Source organism: Trichoplusia ni, chromosome 14, assembly GCF_003590095.1.
Source record: "Trichoplusia ni isolate ovarian cell line Hi5 chromosome 14, tn1, whole genome shotgun sequence".
NCBI classification, from domain to species: Eukaryota; Metazoa; Arthropoda; class Insecta; order Lepidoptera; family Noctuidae; genus Trichoplusia; species Trichoplusia ni.
The window spans coordinates 2,246,589-2,267,634 of NC_039491.1; the positions used below are offsets into that span (position 1 = coordinate 2,246,589).

The 21,046-nt window shown below is 33.5% G+C and overlaps 1 protein-coding gene across 3 annotated transcripts; it reads left to right on the forward strand.

Annotated features, from left to right (window-relative positions):
* Positions 1-1,237: 1,237 nt before the first annotated feature.
* On the forward strand, positions 1,238-21,014 carry LOC113500847 (guanine nucleotide-binding protein G(q) subunit alpha). 3 transcript variants are annotated; one of them, XM_026881747.1, is made up of 10 exons: positions 1,238-1,552; positions 2,021-2,227; positions 6,978-7,162; positions 8,842-8,996; positions 10,226-10,354; positions 10,534-10,662; positions 12,087-12,216; positions 13,344-13,497; positions 15,049-15,156; positions 18,524-21,014. In XM_026881747.1, exons 2-10 carry the CDS (start codon positions 2,110-2,112, stop codon positions 18,604-18,606), a joined length of 1,191 nt encoding a protein of 396 aa, XP_026737548.1. In that variant the 5' UTR covers positions 1,238-1,552; positions 2,021-2,109; the 3' UTR covers positions 18,607-21,014. The 3 variants fall into 3 exon arrangements, with proteins under 3 accessions (XP_026737548.1, XP_026737546.1, XP_026737547.1); XM_026881745.1 differs by lacking the exon at positions 10,534-10,662 and having other exon boundaries at positions 1,243-1,552; XM_026881746.1 differs by lacking the exons at positions 1,238-1,552; positions 10,534-10,662 and adding an exon at positions 1,630-1,949.
* The last annotated feature ends 32 nt before the right edge of the window (positions 21,015-21,046 follow it).

Genomic DNA, 21,046 nt, shown 5'->3' on the forward strand with positions numbered 1-21,046 from the left:
AACGATTTTACGCGTACTGCTAGCCTGTTAGCAAATAGTACGTCCATTATTCTGTTCACACTTAAGTCCTAATTAGAGTCGGGACTGTTGGCCCTTTCTGTCATACTTTAAAAGAGGTAAGGGAAGAGCCTTGGTTCAATGTAGTGAATGACAAGCTTTTAGTAAGACCTCAGTTATAGACAGGTACCACAGATTAAATAAATTAACTCAAATTAGAAACTATGTTTATTGGATAGGTCAAGACCCTTACTATTTAGAATAACTATTGGGTAGGTATCGGTACACAAATACCAAAAATAGTCCTTCAAAATACCTTAATACTTATGAATAACCACTTCGCAAACGATTTCTAAGCCTATAGGAATCTCCTATAGTTACAGTATACATAGAAACGTACTTTTTCAAGGTTAATCTCTATGTCTAGGACAAGCACACGACATTGTATTGAAGCAGGGTATTACGTTGACTGTATGGCTTCTTCGTGCACTATTACTTAAATTTTATGAAATGAAAGAAAAAAGTTTAAAGATGCAATATCGACAATTACTAGCGTTCAAAAACACAAACTACACAATAAACATCGCTATAATATAGAGGTAATAAATTAAGTAATAATTTTTTCTCGAAAAAAATACATAAATACGTATATAGTTCCCAAGCAATTCATGTTAACTCAAAACCACATACCTATTGCAGAAACTTCAAAAACCACAAGTTTGAAAATATGTACCTGCATTAAAATTAATATTTATAGCCCTTAACTTACATTTTTTGTTTAATTTTAGCAAAATTGTAGCAAGCAAGAGCCAAAAGCTAGTCGAAAGACTCATCATGGCGTGGCGTATTCTATGTATGTTTTTGGGCACTTAATATAAAAGGAAATGAAAATTAAAAAATTAACATTATTTTCAAGCTTTTATAATAGTGATTATTAGTGATCTAACGTGATTATTCTATTCGTTACAATTATCTAGGTGGCAACTTCCGACAACAGTATTCGGTAGCATCACGTTACTTTGTTACGTTCTATGGTCGTTCTAAATCAAAGACAATATCGGTGTTTTTTAATACATTCAACCTTGGCATTCTAGTTATTTAGATGAAATGAATGTAAATGTTAAAAGTATTGTAAAAACGGTTTCTCAAAAAAATATGCAGACGAAACAAATTATTTCTATTTTATTTAATCACAAATAAACATTAGTCACTCAAGGAAATACATTGAGTGACAATTAAGTTGACAGATTCTGTCACCTAGTTAGATGAATCTAATGAAAATTAGATTGATTTTCATTTCCAATTCAATAAATTAAATTTATTGAGCATTCATCAATATTTATAACTTTATAAATTTTTGCGACGTTCAATCCAATTTTAGTCTATTATTTTTTATTTGCTAATACACGAACAACGCACGCGCAGTACACCCATCGCCCAAAATTACCGAGCGCCATATTGAGAGGCAGACGTTGTATGACTTGAGTGATAAATCGTGGTTAGTGCAATAGTTTGAAGTGGAATTTTTGATCTTGCCCTATGGATATACTCTCGGGTACGTAATAAGTGAAAAAGTATATTTGTAAAGCGTCTGTGTTCGCCCAGTAAGCCCTAACAAATCACATCGTAACCTAGACATAGGCCGTTCTAGTTATCAGTAGATTACCTAGGTATCATCAATCCACTGTTTGCTCACAGTTTTAATCTTATTAATAACACGTGTGGGGAATAGCCATAGGTTTCTTGAATCTAGTTACATTAACAAGATTATGCGATCGCTTTGCAAGGTTCCACGCTCGTATATAAACGGATTTCGATGTGTTTATGTCGGCAGTTGACAGAAGCGTTTATGTATATGACCGATCATAAGTCACCACACCCAGTGACCGGATTGTCGGTTTTAGTATTTGATAGTTTTTATTTCGAATGATTGTTCGCGCGTTGTCGCGTCGGTACGTGATTTGTGATATTAGTGGCGTGTGTTAACGTGATACAGTGAGTGTAATAATAATGTAATTTCTAGGAGTGGTGTGCCTCGGTTGAAAGGCCTGCCGAAAGGACAGGGCTCCACACGCGAGGAGGAAAGTCAGCGGCGTTCCGCACTGCAGCACCATGGAGTGCTGTATGTCGGAAGAAGCGAAGGAGCAGAAAAGAATCAACCAGGAAATAGAGAGGCAGCTCCGAAAGGACAAACGCGATGCTCGGAGAGAACTCAAACTGCTTCTGCTTGGTGAGTGCTCATTATATACAAAAAATAATTCAAAAAATTCCATAATCTCTTTTTTTAAGGTGTGTGGCTTTTGACAGAATCTGACAGTTTCTAGGTGTACAATCTCCCTTATCAGCTCAAAGCTGCCTATCTAGTTTAGAAACATTAAATAATGAGAGTTAATGGAAGTTTGCAACTCATTACTACTATTCTACTTTGTAATGAGGTGACTCTGCACCCATGAAGTGCATCTTTAAAATAGCTTGTGATCACATATTTTGGTGAACTGAAGTGACTCAGAGGTTTATTTCACAACCCTTCAGTGAACTGCAGTAGGAAAACACAGTTATTTACATTGAAATATCATACATTTACCATATATTGCAGACCAGTGTCTGATTTCAATTATTTAACAATAGGACCTAATTACATACTCTATGTAGGTATAAAACCTTTTTTTTTTCAGTACTTACTACCATGGTGTTGAAAAGCAATTTGTAATAGACATTTTTTGCAACTAATTAGCTCAGTTTAATGGAATACAGCGGCAGCTAGTAAAAAAATAATTAAATTGTTTAATTTACCAATTGATTGCTTTAATGAGTCATGTTTAAAGTTCATGGGTAGGGATAATGCTGAGTTAATGTTTAACCTGCATTGTTAAATACTCTTTGATTGGAACTAATTTGGTAAAATAGGTTATTAGAATTATTACTCGTTCATTTGAATACACTTGTATGCCTTTTCAGCGGTAATTATGTATGAATTGTTTGAAATGGAGAAAATGCTAAATGACCATACTCATGTGCAAAGCAATAGTTCAGATACTATGTTCCTTGGAAACCGAGGAATGATGTGCAAAAGATATAGAAGAAAAAAAGATATTTAAGCCATAGATCTTGAAACGTATAGCGGTGATTAGTTTAATTATTTGTTAGGTATTTGATGTTATAGACATAAATTTTCAGTTTTGATTGCTGCTAGCATCACTTGCTAGCCTAGATTTCATTCCTGATGCATATGTACTAGAAAGGAGAAACTGGAATACTAACTTAGCATGTATTTTGAAAACCCAAACAATAATCATTATTTATTCTTTTCTAGACGTTTATCATTTTATAAGTCATTACAAAGCAAAATTTATTGATAATTATTAATATAATTTATATTGAATCAAATTCAAGTTAACCGCCTGCCAAAGACAAGGCACCCCAAAAAATAGACTTCAATTGTATTTATACCATAACCATGGACTTGTTGATATCTTCACAAACTGTTGCTATGGGAAAATTAACCTTTACCTCTCCCACTTAAAAATAACATTACAAGTGTTTTCAAAACTGTTTAGTAGGTGACTTCATGTTTAATATTTTTTTACTAAGTATGGTCATTTAATGGCCGCATTGTTTAATCAACAAGTGTGTTTTAAATGTTACTTTTAACAAATATTTCGTATTTTATTAGATACATAAATAAATAGCAGTAATGTTAAATTAAATAATATGTTATATTTAGTAGAAAATTTTTATTTTAAAACAGTGATAATAAACTTAAATTGTAGTTAAGTCTTAAAATATGCAAACAGGTTTCACTTTGTTTTTAGTTTAAAAAATAGAAGCTTGTTCCTTTTTTAAAAGACAAGAGGCCTTTGCCCAATAGTCACAGGCTGGTAATACAGGTTCTTTATTATATAAATAATGATGTTTGAATATTTAAAATCAATTTTATAGAATACAATGCTTTTCCATAAAATGATACATTATTAAAACTTTTTTAACATTTCTGCAAATAACAAACAACACTAAGCAATTATAGCAAAATATACAAAATGATTATTTTCTAAAATAGACAACTCATATGGGATATTCCATTGAAAGTAATATGTTTTTTAAGATATAAAATTGATCTCTTTTTGTTAAATACTTTGATTTGGGACTCCCCCTTGTCTGTATAATGTTACTTGACTTAAATGCTGGATGCATCAAATCAAAACTTTTATCATGATATGACTTGGTTCTATGAGCTAAGTTCCTCGGTTTCATATGGATTTTCTTTGTTGCTGATTTTGCTTCAAATAGCAAATTAGCCTAAGTTGGTTCGTATGTAGTCAACTATCAACTAGTTAATCATATTTGTATGACACATTTGCCTAAAAAGTAAAAACATTTAAAGTCATTGGCCATAGAGCTCTACAAATAAAAAAAAAAATCATTTGGTGACTAACTTAGCACACGAAAAATATTCAGTGAAAAAAAAAATATCCTGAGCTTATGTCAGGCTTAGATTATACCATAAAAAGACAACCTTTTAATACTCCAATTAAATATTCACAGGTTAATATTAACATCAATAACTGGTGGCTATAATGACTGTCAGAACACATTATTGTAATAGGGTTTCCCCAGGCTTGTCATATTATACTTATAGGTAAACATATAAATATAGTAATTACAGAAACAAGTCAACTTTAATCCACTTCTGTTAAGCATTTATCATGTATCAATGAACTAATAGAAAATTTATAAAAAACACTACATTTGGTGAATACCATTTTTAGCTTTTTAATCTCTAGACATGTTCATTTTATCTATTGCCTTTACATTAATTAAAAAATGCACGAGGTAGTCACAACAAGTAAGATAATTATCATAGGTCATGTGTAATGAAATTTCAATTATTGCATTTCGTCCCTGTAATATTAATTATTCGTTATCATACTTTTTCATGTTCAGTTTTTATCAAAAAAAAACTATTTGCTAAGCAAATTATACAAGTTGATCAGAAATATTACTAGTAATATAATGTTATCTTGAATAAGAGTTTTTATTGTGTATGTAAGCAATGCACTCATATTTTACCCCTTAAAACGAACAAAAAAATATCATAGATAAATTTTATGCTATCTATTGTTATCAATTACTTGTATTTCCTACATACAAGTCGATTTTAAGAGAATTCTTCATTAATTTTATTGTGACACACCTGTTAAGTGTCTCTGAGTTTTCTTGATTTCATATAAATACCTACAGTTCTATATAAATCTCTGCCAGCAACAATTTACTGCCATTTTCTTGGCTACTTCTGCCACCTATGAAAGCAAATGAAACCATAAAGTAACTTTATTTGAACAGTGCCAAATTAATGAGAATAGGCGCTTACTTAATTTATTCAATTAATGTAGGTGTAATAAATTAGGTGCGCTATTATAGTCAAATCAACACCCTTCTGCATACCTTCTTCAATAATAAGTATAATTAAACACAGTGACCATACCACATGCGTCTGTAGCAAGTCCTAACATTTGCTCACGAATCTAGCGCAGCTAATGTCACGTGATAAAGACAGGCTTGTTTGGTAGCACGCGATGTCCCGCCTATAGACTTGTGTATAATCAAAATTATCTTTAAGTACCTACAGACCACAATTAAGGTAAAGTCAGCAACAAAACTCAATGGACACTATCAAATTTACAAGGTCCCTGAGTACAATCAAATACAAAAACTTAATAAGTATTAGGACAAGGAATCAGACTAGTTTTAATACCAACATTAAAATTAAGTAGAAATCTTATTGAACAACGATATTATGGATGTTTAAAACTTTTTTTGACTTCGTAAATGTGCGTCTGTTTCTCGACTTTCGTTGCTGACAGTACCCCTTCTATGACTGGTTAGTACTTATTTTTTATAATTAGCAATCACATGATTCACGTTACAATGCTAGTCAGCATATCTTTTGTAATCTACAGAGGATGATTTATGCATTAAGTTTGACGGTTCCCATTATTATTACAATGGCAACATTGTGCATTTGTAAGATTCAAGTTGTTTTCTTTTAAGTGTCCTAGAGACCTTAGATATAACTCGGCGTATATTATTCTCATTGCTAAGTAAATTTCGCGCAAATTCCTTTTTCCCAAATTTTCTTGTTATTTATGTTATTTCTACTTCTACAACCTGAAAGGACGATAGTTAACTGATTGACTTTAGGTAAAACTAGTAGCAGTGGTTAGTTTATTTTAACTACAGGTTCTATACAAAATGAGTAATTTAGAGATTTTAATCTGCACATTAGAAACATCAATTTCTCAAAAACTTAGCACTAGTCACGTAAGAGATAATTTCAGTTTTTGGTTTAGAGCTGGTTCTTGTAAAATGCCTGATTTTAAAGCTATACAAATGTTTGTTTATACCTATATACAAAAACTACTAATGTTAAAAAGTTTAACATCTGTCTTATTCAAAGGTTTAATTGCAGTGTCTCTCAAACTATACTTCCTATGCAGAACTGATCAGTCTAACTAAAAGCCCTTTTGCGACCCAATTAGCGCACGCGATAAGCTAGGTTTTACATTGGAGTTGGTCTCTAGATAAATAGCAAGAGTTTTTTGAATAATACAAACTGTGTTTTCTTACTTTTGCTGTTTGAAGTCACCAAAAATGATATGAAACTGTAATTTTCCTGCTTGAAATAAAAACCAAGTAGAAGAAAAAATATAATTAATCGTTTAGAGATTCTTATTAGAATGCAACACAATACCACGAATATGCATTATGAATTTACTACGGTTCATAGTTTAGTGCTATTAGAAATTACTCAACCTTTATTTTACCTATGCCTAAAAAATATTATGTGTCAAAGCTTTCACACCTATTAGTAAAAATATCCTGTTCTTGCACCTCGTTATTTAAATTAAATATACATATGTTCAAAAAGGTCCTATTATTGAAAACCCAAAAAATGTTTAAAATATTATAATTTGTTGCAACAGGTACTGGCGAGTCTGGCAAGTCGACGTTCATCAAGCAGATGAGAATTATTCATGGCTCGGGCTACAGCGACGATGACAAGAGAGGTTTCATCAAACTCGTCTATCAAAATATTTTTATGGCCATGCAAAGTATGATACGCGCTATGGATCTACTTTCTATACAATACGGAAATCCGTCCAACTCAGTAAGTATTTTCAATCCTTACACAATTGACTATGTTGATATCTTTATTTTATTTTTTAGATAACATTCCCAAATATCAAACGTTTTTCTGTCATCAGGGATGACAACTGAATGGAATATCATAATTCTATTTCTAGCAGTTATATATTTCATACAACTCTCGCAACTTAACTTCGAGTCGTTGATGATTTTTGTGACAGATACAACATAAGACATATGCTAGTCAAAATGGATTGTTTTTTTAGTATTCGACGGTTTTATGCATACAAACTGTATGGCAATTCGACGATTTTTTTATTGAAAAGTAAGAAGTAGCATTAGCATTCTAAATATGAATACCAATAAAAATGATGTAGGTAAGATCTAGTCAAACTCCTATTGAACTGGAAACAGTCATGTAAGATGAAAAAATAAACGATTGCTATCACGATATCATTGTCTAGATTTCTTAGAAGGGAAGTGTAGAGTGATTAGTCAAACCACATGATAATCCGAAATATATGTCTATTCCTTTGTGTCATAACAAAGACGTAAGAGATAAGACCGGGTTTACTTAGGTATATTTTCCAAAAAAAAATAACCATTTATTAAGTGTATCGAAAGTCTTTTAAATCCGATCAAAATCTGCATTAAAACGTTTTTTTTTGCTTATGGAAATCTGCTAATGAAGTAAAACTTTAACCAGACATAAAAAGTTGTTACTTCATATCGACTTACGAAGGACCTATTGTATCCGATTACAAGAACACAAGTCAGAATGCAAGTTCAACTATTTTAATATGACCGAGTGTTACAAAGTTTTCGTTCATAACGTAGTTTAGTTAACATGCAGGTAGATTACCATAAAAATTAGGTAGAATTCAAGATTTAGCACTTATTTAAAATAAACAATGAGATGCTAAGTCAAGTTCTGTATTTTCTCAAGTATTTTTTATTATATGCAGTGGATAATAAAAATCAGCTATTGAATGTAATTCAATTTTAGGTCAAATTTTGACGAAATAATATTCGCGCTTTTAATTTCCGTGACTATTTCAGCTAAAGGAAACTCATTTATATACAAATTTAAACAATTGAATCTGGGAAATCCCACTTCTATAAATAGTCTATAGTTACTTTATGTGTAGGTACAATTTTAGAGTTCCGTTCACAAATTATAAAAACAGAATCCTATTGAGGCACCACTGTCCGTCCAGATAGCAGTGTGTCTCACCAACTGTTAAAGCTAGACACTAAATTTTCACTGTTGATGTATTTCTGTTGCCCCTATAACATTTTTTTCACCCAACCGCCACTTGTTTGTCCGACTCGCACTTGACCGGTCTATTTTTATCTATACCTCTCTCGATTCATTAAAAATGTAGTTTTGATGTGCGAAATTAGTTTCAGATTCTCAATAAAGTCATTTCATACAGGATGTTCTAAAAACAAATGCATGAGTAATAGGGATGAAATTATTGTGCTATGACTCTTCTCTTAAGAATTCATATGTATATATGGATACGTACAATGTTTGTGATATATTTGAATCATGTGACCTGTACTCATTAAAAGCATTAAATAACTGAAGCATAAAGCTTAGATTTAGCAAAAAGGCTATTTATTTCAATGACTAACAAGGGAAATTACAAATATCATATATATAGCATTCTATAGTAAATAATGTTATTAAAATTCCAGGAAAAGGCGGAATTGATATCATCCATCGATTTCGAGAGTGTAACAACTTTCGAGAGCCCGTACGTGGAAGCCATCAAGGCCCTGTGGAGCGATGCCGGTATACAGGAGTGCTACGATCGCAGGCGAGAATATCAGCTCACCGACTCGGCTAAATAGTAAGTAAACAGAAGATCATAACATGTATAATTACGAGACAGGTTTTTTGTCCGCGATGGACTCCTGAACTGCTAAACCGAATTTAGTCAGACTTGCACTGACTATGCACTTTGATCCAACTCAATATATCTGACTATCACAAAAGATTTCTCAAGTTATTGTAATGAAATGGTATATTCAGGCCATAAGTGTCTAATAATGATTATAACTTCATAACCTGTTACATAGGATGAAGTCGCAGGCAACAGCTAGTAGTTTAATAAAATTCTTTACAAAACTTACACGCGACCTATGACATCAATATTTTATAATAATCGACATTGTTTACACGAAGTTATGATTAGTTGAATACTATTCATTACCATATTGTATCATTTCTATATAATAATGGGATTGCAATGAATAATCACGTGTAGGTAGTAATCTCTTATGTATTTTCCTACAATGCCAGTGACACTGGATCGTCGTATCTGTGGAAACCGGTTACAGGAAACTTAATTGTCGGAAATGTCAAATTAACCGCAAAGATTGTTGAAATCATAATTCTAGAAGGGTGATGTCATTAAATTAGTACTTCTACAGACAGAAAAAAGACTGTCATACTGATATGTACGAATCAGAATGAAGACACAAGTAGGGGACGAAACTCTTTTAGTTACTATGTGAGCTAGTCAGGTCGTCACTTTGGAAAATACTGTAGTCTCCTTCAAGCCTAAAAAAAACTAGCCAAAAAAATGAGTACCACATGTTTTATCGTCGTTTGTTTACAGGAAATCTAACATGCAGGTGTATAAATCCTTCTAAGTAAAAACAATAAATAGTTGAAATAAATAAATAGCCTGAGGCGTTATTATGCTTAAATTGTTCATACTTGTGTTAATGCATTCTCCTATGCATTGTTTCCCAAGAAATCTTGAGAACTGCAATTATTGTTTGTGATTAATTGTTGTATAAAGATAAATACTTGTTTCTGCATATAATATGGAGAATTCTTTAGAAGCATCTAAAGCGGTTCACATTCACGTGTCTTGATAATGAAATAGTTTACACGTCGATAGGGGTTCGAGTCCCATAAAAATACTTGAAGAAGCCATGTTAAATACTCTTCAAGAAGATAAAATTGTTATTTATGCATGCAAAAGTGATTCGCGCTTCTGAGTCATTTTGAATGGCGTTCAACAAAAATGTTTGAGTATGGAACCCGCACTGAGAAAAGAAATTTCTATAGCTATTTGCAGGAAATTGACCGCGTGGCGGCACCAAATTACTTACCAACCGAACAGGACATTCTACGCGTAAGAGTCCCAACAACTGGCATTATAGAATACCCATTTGACTTGGAGGAGATACGATTTAGGTAACAACATAGAAATGTAAATCTGCATGCCTTGCTTCACGTTCACAGGTGCATGGTACAATCTGGGACTCATTATTATCTAAATCTATCTCTTTTACTCTTAAGCCTTATGTGTGTAACAGGAGATATTTATGTGCATGTCTGCATTCTAGCTGTTAGCGCTGCATGATATATTTCAGCTATTTAAGTGATTTGGCGAGAATCGAAAAGGATGATTACCTGCCGACTGAGCAGGACATCTTGCGGGCTCGACAGCCAACCACCGGCATCCTTGAGTATCCTTTCGATCTTGACGGAATTGTGTTTAGGTATGTTCAGAACCAAGACGTTTTCCGAACGCTAGTAGCACCCTGACCAATTCCCAATGACAATTAATATCGTATACTACCTTACTTAGGCATTGCACTAAATACCTAAGTATTGTTTGAATATAGGTGTATCCGAGTGCTAGTTATACCTCTTTGATGCCAGGTGTGGTTTTTATATACTAATATAGGTTTGGAACTGCTTTTTTAACGTGCTTGCGTATGCTTTCTTATGGCAACATTTGAACATCATCGCCGACTAAAATGTTGCCACCGTTTTTGCTTAAAGCACTCAAGCATTTATTGCTAGGTTTAAAGAGTCGCTTCACATAAACAATCATTGTAAGTATTTCTAAATTTAAACTTTTCAAATTCAACTCGACTTTATTCTAGTGTAACTAATTGTTTTTATTTTGTCGTTCTTTACGCCAAGCAGCTCTATAACGTAGCAATGATATCGCTTGAGTGAAATAAATCACTATAGCTTGTGTGGTAGTTATGAAGATACCTGCAAGCAAGTTTTTTAATTACATTTCTTTTAATCTTTCATATCACCCATTATGGTGTTTTCATTATTCATTTAGAACATCATTGGGTTTCTTCATGGCTATATTAATCTTGTCATTTTGCAACAATTCCTTACTTAATGTCACCAAAACTTAACTTTTAGCATGTTCGGCGTTTCGAAGATACACGTTTATATTAGGTTAGATATTGCACTTATTTTTTTCTAACAGAATTATTGCAACATCTGTAACAGTTCGCCTGAGCGCAGGCTTTGGCTGCTTCGCCGAATTGTATTAGATAATACACTTAGAAAATTCACTGTTGTTCTAACATTTTAAGACATGTTGTTGTTGCTTTAGAATTGCTCTATATAACAGTTTTATGTATTAAATCCTTTTTACCAATTAACTAATTGTTGATTTTCGCTATTCGTGTTCTTTTTTGTTTTAAATATTTAAAATTATATTATTTTTTAGGAACGTTAAATATTTAGGATTACTTAGTCATTTTTTTAAATGTTACAAACAGATGTTACCTATCTAATTAAAACTTGTTTTGTACGTCTGTTTTGTACAAGAGGTAGAACATGTGTCTTTAATATTCAACAACGCCTAGTTGGATATAAACCTGTATGGTTCCTTGGAGACTAAAATCACAGAGTATCGAAGACAGTCCTTCTGTACAAACAGCCTACAGACAAACTTATTGAGTAGTCTATGTCCATCTTAGTGCTAATAAATAAAAAGCTGATGCTTCTTGCCCATACAGCTTACTTTAAAAACTTCATATCACGGGGCCTTCAATATCGAATAGCATCATCATAACTAACCCATCCCGCTATTATTAATATTTTATATTGTAGCTTTTTCTGTTCATCCCTGTTCTAATTACTCCAAACTAATTCGTTTTATATCAAACAGAATGGTGGACGTCGGGGGCCAAAGATCCGAGAGAAGGAAGTGGATTCACTGTTTCGAAAATGTAACCTCAATCATATTCTTAGTAGCCCTTAGTGAATATGATCAAATTTTATTCGAATCCGAAAATGAGGTGAGTCACTTTGTCTTTATTTTTAACTTTAACAGACTTATTCAAGAACGAAGTTTACTTGACAAGCTCGCTGTCTCTCCAGCAGACACAAGTTAAACAATTTGAATGTTATATGACTAACGGGACAGGGAAATGGGTAAACGATGTTCCTCAAAAGTGCATGTGTCGACCTTTTTTCCGGATGGAAAATCATCAAGTGCACGATGGGCAAATAACCGACCCATGTTTATTTGCCCATCGTGCACCGGGATCGCAGTAATCGTTTCCGACAGTCCCGCTGGTCTTTTGTAAAAAGTCTTAGAGTATTCTACTTGATATGAACGGCCCGATACTCATGGTCAACATTCTGCTTAGAATCGTTCTTGAATAGGTCTGTAAAAATAAATTTTATTATTGTGTGTTATTTAAAGATTTAAAATTTAGTAAATAATATGAAGAGAACTGGAGAGGGTTATAGAATTTTGGGAAATGTTTATTTTTGTGTTGAAGTGTGTTTGGGTTAGAGTGAATTATTGATAGATAGTAATGACATTTTGAAGCCAAAATTAGGTTAATGAAGCCTCGGTTTTTCTACCCAGAGCTATGCAAATAATCTGTGACGGTTAAAAACTTTCTAAACTCTAGGTTATTGGTCGTCATCATTAGGTTCTCAACGTCATTCAACACGTCATAATAAAAGTATGACGGACCTTATTGTTTGAATGATGTTACCAGGATTTCCAAACTTTTCGTTTCAATTATACCTAACTGAATAGTTATTTAATGCTAATGTTTCCCCTTCCCTTGAAATGTATTCACATATAAATTAAAATAATTTATTTCCTAAAGGTTTGAGGATAATGTATCGGTGTGGTTTATCAAGCATTGCAGAATAGACCGATTACATGTACCATTGAGCAGGAAATAATGCCGTGAAAGACGACTCAACATTAAGTCAACATTTTACAAATTGCCCAGGAACTTGATCCTTGCTTTGGATTATAAAGATTGTTTTGATATTTCTTCTCCGTACTTAGGCAAAATACATCGATATAAGCGAGCTCAAAAACCAGAATGGTCATATATCCCATAACCACAAGATAAGTAATTTCGATTTGATAGTAAAAAAACTTGTTCACGTTTTCCAGAACCGGATGGAGGAGTCTAAAGCGTTGTTCAAGACGATCATCACATACCCATGGTTCCAACACTCGTCTGTAATCCTGTTCCTCAACAAAAAGGATTTGCTCGAAGAAAAGATTATGTATTCGCATCTTGTCGACTATTTCCCCGAATACGACGGTATGTTATAGTTTTATATGTGTTTTAATTTAAATACCATCACGAAGCAGGGCGGCAGGCCAAGTAGGCGATAGCGAGATTCGCAATGGATTAATGTGAAATGGCTCAACATTATTAATTGACAATGTTCCTAGGAAGTGCTTAAATTGTATAGAGATGACAGGTCTTGGCCACTCAATCGATACGAATATCATCTTTTTGCATTTAAACGTTTTCTATTGACATATTTACAATAGTACAAGTGTCACATGGTTAGAGGGGGTAGGACAGTGTCTGTAGTCAAATGGGGTCCTTTATCCATCCATGGGACATAAACTAGGCTATCTTATAATAAGTGGGCCATATTATAAAGAAAGCTTTTAGAGAACTGATATAATGCAGTTGTGGTGTTGTAATATATAGGAACAGAATACAGAGAGCAGCTTGACTATTTTTATCAAATTTTCTTTTAAAAGTATTTTATGTATGGCAGTAAAACTATTATGTTTAATGTTTTAAGTCACCAGTAGATTAAATCTCAATGTTTTGTAAATAACTGCAATGATATATATTTTGATAAATGATCCAGTTGTGTTGTAAAAATCTCATATCTGCTAAATGATAAGATAGCAAAATTCGTCAGCAGTTATAATTAATAAAATAAATATTACAACGCTCTCAAAATACAAGATATTTGATACTGTTATCTATTATCTCAAGTTATCTATATTTAGATGACATGAGATGTTTTGATGAAAAAAAAGGAAAATAAGATATGAATTATATTTTATATACCACCAAAATATACAAAAAAAAACAAGTAGTAAGAACTAGTAAAGCTGTTTCAATGTATTACTTGGTCATGGACTGGAAGGTCTAGCGTATAATAAACGCTATTTCTTCGACCATTTCATTATACTTTATTAATAAGTTCCTTTATACCTACGCTCATAAAGGGCGAATGACATATTATGTTGTACCTGTATACTAAACAGGTACTTTTACTGCCATACCAATGAATAATATAAGATTAAATCAATATTTTATCAAATATAGGTCCAAAACTCGACCCGATCCCGGCTCGAGAGTATATCCTCCAAAAATACCTTAAAGAGAACCCAGATCCCGAGAGATCGTGTTACTCACATTTCACAACTGCCACAGGTTGACAAACTTATACTGTGTAGAGCTAGAGTATGCTAGGCGGTTTGTTTGTTAAGCTAGACTTTATAATAATGGTCTTTGGTGGGAATGTTGACTAAAACTTTTGCAGGAAGATTTTTGTCATATATGCCTTGATGCCCTAGGTGACAATACCTCAGAAAATAAAGGTTTTAGGCCAACAGTTTTTGGTTTAACCATTATGCTTCAGTAATGCAAAGTCTGAGACAAGTTTATCTGTCGGTCATTCTGGTTTGACGTTTCCCTTGTCGTAAATCTATCCTAATATTGAGTAATTTCTTCGCAGTCCTAGCAAATCTATTTAAACTAAACCCAATGATCCCCACCAATGATCATTAAACCACGTACCGTAAAAGTAGCAAAGCTAGAACATGTGTGTGTGCCTGTCAGGTCCTCAACGCGATGCCAACACGGCGCGCGAGTTCATCCTGCGAATGTTCGTCGACCTAAACCCGGATGCCGAGAAAATCATCTACTCGCATTTTACATGCGCGACAGGTTAGTCCCTTTTTACCATTTTAGACTTTATTGTGGCTGAAATTAGGTTCATAATTGACTATTGAAGAGGAATGTCCAGAAAAGGCTATCGAATTAATTGGAGTTTGTGTTAAATAGTTTAGATGAAAAGAGGCCTTTGTTCTTCAGTGGAATTTTACAAAATGAGTTTATATGAATAAAAGAAAGTTAATATAAAATCTTCATAATTTGTTCATTTAATCACAGAACCTGCTTTGTAAAAGGTTTAATTCATTTCATGACTAGTTATTTATTGTAAATATGTTTAAAAAAGTTTCAAACTTACTGCTCTTGAAATAGCGACGTGCGTGATTTTATTTTCGTCAATGTAGTTAAATAAGGAGCTGTTAACCTGTATCGAGACGCCTATTTATCAGAAATTAAGGTAAGCTGTAGTTCTATAGCTACGATTTTCAAACAAGTGTGTATTGGCTATTTCGTTTGTAATATCGCTAGACCACAAGACATAGTACAACCGTACTGTATATTTATTATGAAATGTAATAAGTAGTTATACGATAGAGAAAATTACGTTTCACATAAATCAACACAAAAACTAAAATTAAATTAAGTAAATCATGGTGAAACCTAAAAAGACACTCACACACTACAAAGAACATTCGTTATTCTACTAAATAAGTCCTTACAAAAATGTAATACATCTAATCCAATCGTAAACAAAATATACTATTTCAAGTCTACGACTAGGTCAGCGGATTCAAGTTTGACGGCTTAACATGTGACTGTCCTTGGTTCTATAATATGATTAACGTTAAGCAGCTTACAGTTACTGTCAACTGTCAAGGGTAGGTGAGCTGTCGGTGAAAACAAAGTGGCATTTTATTGGCTTCCTTCGTCAGTGCCAATGTTATTGTCAAGTCAATTTGATACTGTTTACATTGCACGTTTCCTATGTAGTATAAATAAAAAACGTTTAAGTAGTAAAAGTAACAAAAAACCCGATAACCCGACGAGGGTGGCAAAAATAGGCTATAGAAACAGTGACAGTCACATATAAAATTTCTTATAATATATTATGGCGCATCAGATTTTAGCAATGAAAGAGCGTTAAGTTATTTATTACTCTTAGGTGCACTTAAAATGTTACGTTTAAAAAAATAATATTACTTCTTCAAGAACACAACAAGAGGTTACTTATTCTGCGTTCTAATTAAAAAAAAATTGATATGTATCAAAAGACTGACACTAAATAGCGTTATAAAAATAGGCATCATTGTAACTAGAATTTTAGTGTCTTGAAAATCTCATTCAAAATATACCCTTATGTACATTACAGTTCACACAACAACCTTTATCAAAATGTTTAAAATTACAACTTATTTATTATTGTGCATATGGTTACATGTCAATCCTGGGAGTTGAGGAATAAACTCATATTTTTCCGAGTTACATAAATTACATGGCGTTTGAGTAGTATGTAATAATTACATCCATTTATGCCAAGTCCGTGGTTATTACAGTTACACATTAACATTAAACAAAATGTAATAATGCGTTAAAATAAAACTGACGTAATCGTTGCTTTATTATTAGTTGTAATTAGTGCTTTGTGCTCTAGTATTTTTTATTTTATTGCTATTATGCATGGCATAGTTTTAAAAGCTGTTTTAATGTTGTTTTTGTAATTGTTTTGTTAATAACAGATAAATGGTTAGATGTGCTATAGACAAATGTTTGTGTTGTTTCATATATATATGTTTCCTCTTTTTATAACGGCATTTAATATTATTAATTTTGTTTTGCTGTTATTGATCGGTGCTTTAATAATATAAATTTGAAGTCCTGACCAACATGTATGTCCCTAGAATTTTTCTAACATTTGATCTCACAAAAACCAGTTTTTTTGCTTTATGACATACTATAATCAGCATTAAAAGTCGCTGAATAAAGTCAGATTTGCAAACTACTGTAATTTTTCAATGGTCTTCACAATGTAATGTGTGTAAAAAGCAATTTCCCAGCAGCTTTTTGTATTGCTGCCTAACCTAATTGTGTTACCTTCATCCGTTGAAAGATAGTAAGCTTAGTGATAACGTTTAATACCTATCTTCTGTCTATATCTGTCTCTACATTCTACTTAACAATAACGAAGGCAGCGACAACTAAGAATGGTAATTTTCTTTGCGGAAGACTATATACATGTTTTTTTTTTCTTGCTAACTTAAGCTGTTTTAAAATATGTGTTTTCTTATCGGTTCCTTTTTTATACGAATGACATATGGGAACCTCGCAACAAGAGCCACTAGTTCAGCTGTAGATCTATTTATGTTCATGGACTTTTTTTGCTGATTATGTTTTTTTGCGCTTTTCCTTTTCTTTTACTTACATTATTAATTTTGCATGCTGCCTTGGATGTATTTAAAGATACTGAAAACATAAAGCTTGTGTTCTGCGCTGTAAAGGATACTATCATGCAGTCAGCTCTCAAGGAATTCAATCTGGCATGAAATATATATTTAATCGTATTATATGTTGAAGAATTAAACATTTATTTTTAATACTGTATTGATTGTTTTATTATTTATCCTTGTTTTATATTGTTAATAGATTTTGTTGCATGGTTTGGGTTTGCTTTAATAGTAACGTTTATTAATCTGTTTATCTGCAAGACCTGATAGAAACTATAATATTGTTAGTTGGCATATTTTATTTCTTTTTTTATGGACTGTAAAAGTACAATACAAAATATTACTCTTATCTCACTGGATAATCCAGGGGCATATACTCAAACCCTCTTTGAACTTTGTGTATGAGTATTTTTAAAGTGATCTCTACATACTATTATTATGAGCATTATCATGTACAAGACCGACTACATACAAAGCCTTTAAAATATCTCATCACACAATAAATGTTCATAATTATAATATAAATGAGTTTGAAATCTAAATACACAGTGCTTTTCGTTATATGACGCTGGCGTTTAAAAATTATAAGTTAAGGGGCCTCCAGCTCCTACTTGCACTAATTAAATGAGATTATGCATAAATAAATATTAGGTACTTACAATTATGACACTAAATGAAATAGTTAACCCGACAAATTATTCACTCAAGCTAATTGCATGGATCTTTTATAAGAAACATTGAATTACTGAAGGGATAGGCAAAATAGCTAATACACACCATGATTAAATCATAAACAAAATATCGGACGTTGTATCAGTTCTCAGTTAATGACAAAAGAATCTCAGCTTACAAGTAAGTGCAGTAATTTTGAAACCTATATGTTCTAATTTTCAGATACAATCGTGTAAGTGGTCAAGTATGAGTTACATTGTATGAAAGCTAGAGTAAATTTGAAATGTCCCTAATGTATTTGCTTCCAGACACTGAGAACATCCGGTTCGTGTTCGCCGCAGTCAAAGATACAATCCTACAATCCAACCTAAAGGAGTACAACCTCGTCTAAGCGAAACCAACAAGGTCACTGACACAAATCTGTGATTGTGTAAAACACAAGTTACACTTCATCACTTCATGACAGATGTGTGTGTAATTTCGCGAACTGAGATCAGATGGACGAACTAATTTCATCTTAAAATGTTTAATGAGAAAATAAGGATAGATTGTAAGTCATTTAACCCAAAAACTAGAGTGGGGAGTGCGGCGATGGGTACTCGCCGGCCGCACTCCCTCCGACAACATTCGTTCTCGATCCGTACGGGTCGTACACGAGGCGTCAGGTTTTTTGACATGTTTTTTTATGATGAAGTTATTCACAATTTATGTATGTGTCTGTATTGGTGAATATTAAATTGTGCATTTTAAAAGTTATGGTGAGTCTTGGCCTTACCATGAGCTGCTTTTAGTCATTGTTTTAGGGTTTTTTTTTTGTAAAGTTTGTTGCCATAATATCTTTCTACATTAGTATACATTTTATTATGTCCAGACGGATGGATTTGAACAAACTAGTCCAATGAAGCGCGTGTTTACTATCCTCTCGGTCGAGCCAGGCCTGGCGCCCAGGGGCCGGGCCTGCCTGGTCCCGGCGCGTGTCGGCCGCTCGCCTGCCGGCACTCTCTCTACCTACCGATTATATTCACTAGACGTAATTATATATCGGTACCCTATTTTCTGTTAAAATGAAAGATTTATAACTTTATTACTGTATTTAAATATTTCGTTACTTTTGTACATTGGAATTTTTGTTACTTGAATATATGTTAATATTTAAGCTGTTTATATTTAAATATGGTGTTTTTCTACACGAATTGACTTGACGCAAACTGTTTTATGTTAACTGTAGGCTTTGTGTACGCTGTGGTCTGGTGTATTTGGTTTCTTCCTATCGTTATCCGTGTATAAGAATCAATCAGCTAGCCGTATGTCAAAATATAGGAAGTTACTATGTTAGTTGTTTAAGGACATTTTTGATGCATTTGATATGAACTTTTTTTACTAGAAAAACCCTCGGAATAACAAAGCGAAACGTGAATTGTAAAAACCGAAACCGATGTTTTTTGCACGAACGCTTACCAGTATGTAATATATTGTACATTTGGTCTAAATGAGCTGAGTGAATTGAGCTGACAGTTCAGTGCCAAGTTTTGCTATTGGCATACTTTTTTATCGTAACGTGAAGCACAAAATATAATTACTACATTTTATAATTGTTTTCCATATTTTAGAATATTTTATTGTACCATGCTTAATTAAGAGTGTTGCTTCGTGTTATTATTTAGTTTTATAAATGTATAAGAAACCAAGTTTCGTTTTGAAGATATATTATTATTGTATTATTTGTTGTTGTGTCTTAATTTCTCTTCTACTCAAGTTTCTATATGGACCGCTAAGCACAATTCAAGTGACACTGTCAATAGCAAAACTCCATGCTTTAATTATGATACAGCTGTCTTATGCTCAAAGTAATGTGACGTGAAACTTAGCGCACAATATTGGAAACTTTCTATTTGATGTTACCCACTGAAGTGCAATCTGTGTCTACCGTGTACATAAAAACTATATTTCTTTTGTGCAATTGTACAGCAATATTGGAATTAGTTAGTGGCCCGACGTGGGTCCCTGTCCCGACAGTGGGGCACCCGCGACACCAGACACCCGTGTCAGCAGTGTCCGCAGCCCGGCCTGCAGTGTCCGCAGCCCGGCCTGCAGTGTCCGCAGCCCGGCCTGCAGTGTCCGCAGCCCGGCCTGCAGTGTCCGCAGCCCGGCCTGCAGTGTCCGCAGCCCGGCCTGCAGTGTCCGCAGCCCGACCTGTTGGGTCCGTACCCCGGTGGGCAGTGTCCGCAGCCCGACCTGTTGCGTCCGTAGCGCGGCCTGCAGCGTCCGCTCCGCGCGGCGTCGGGCCCACCTCGGAGCACCGGCGATGCTCGTCTTGCAATCTCCGCGTACCTCTGTACATACATTTTGATATGTTCCGATTTAACTTGGAACAATAATAGATACATACGTACTATATTGCTCCATTGACATTCAACGCATGAGCTTGAATTTATATTCATTTGCAGTAGTATCAAAACCAAACAAAGCACAATGAAACAATACATTGGTGATTAGTTACATATAAGACGAGCGTCGAGTTAACGGTACTATCGTGTCGTTCGAGTATAAAGTGCCGCCAATTCGTAAGCTCCTTACGAATGGACTGAGTATCGTGTACTGGTGTGGTTCTTACTTATTTGTTTATACGGTTGGGCTATAACTACACAAAATATTGCTAAAACTATATTATAGTCTAACGTTGCTTTACCTTTGCGTGAGATTGTGAGAATTTTAGCTTAAGTTCCGACTGAAGATGGATGCATGAATGAAATATTGTAAATTATAATTTCTCATAAAATATAATTTTTTTCAGCTAAACGAGTTGTTTTCTTTATTAGCCACGTAAATAC

Coding starts and splice junctions, on each gene's coding strand:
- LOC113500847 (XM_026881747.1), top strand. CDS start 2,110: ATGGAGTGCTGTATGTCGGAAGAAGCGAAGGAGCAGAAAAGAATCAAC. Junction 13,498..15,048: donor CTATTTCCCCGAATACGACG/GTATGTTATAGT, acceptor TGTGCCTGTCAG/GTCCTCAACGCGATGCCAAC. Junction 15,157..18,523: donor GCATTTTACATGCGCGACAG/GTTAGTCCCTTT, acceptor ATTTGCTTCCAG/ACACTGAGAACATCCGGTTC.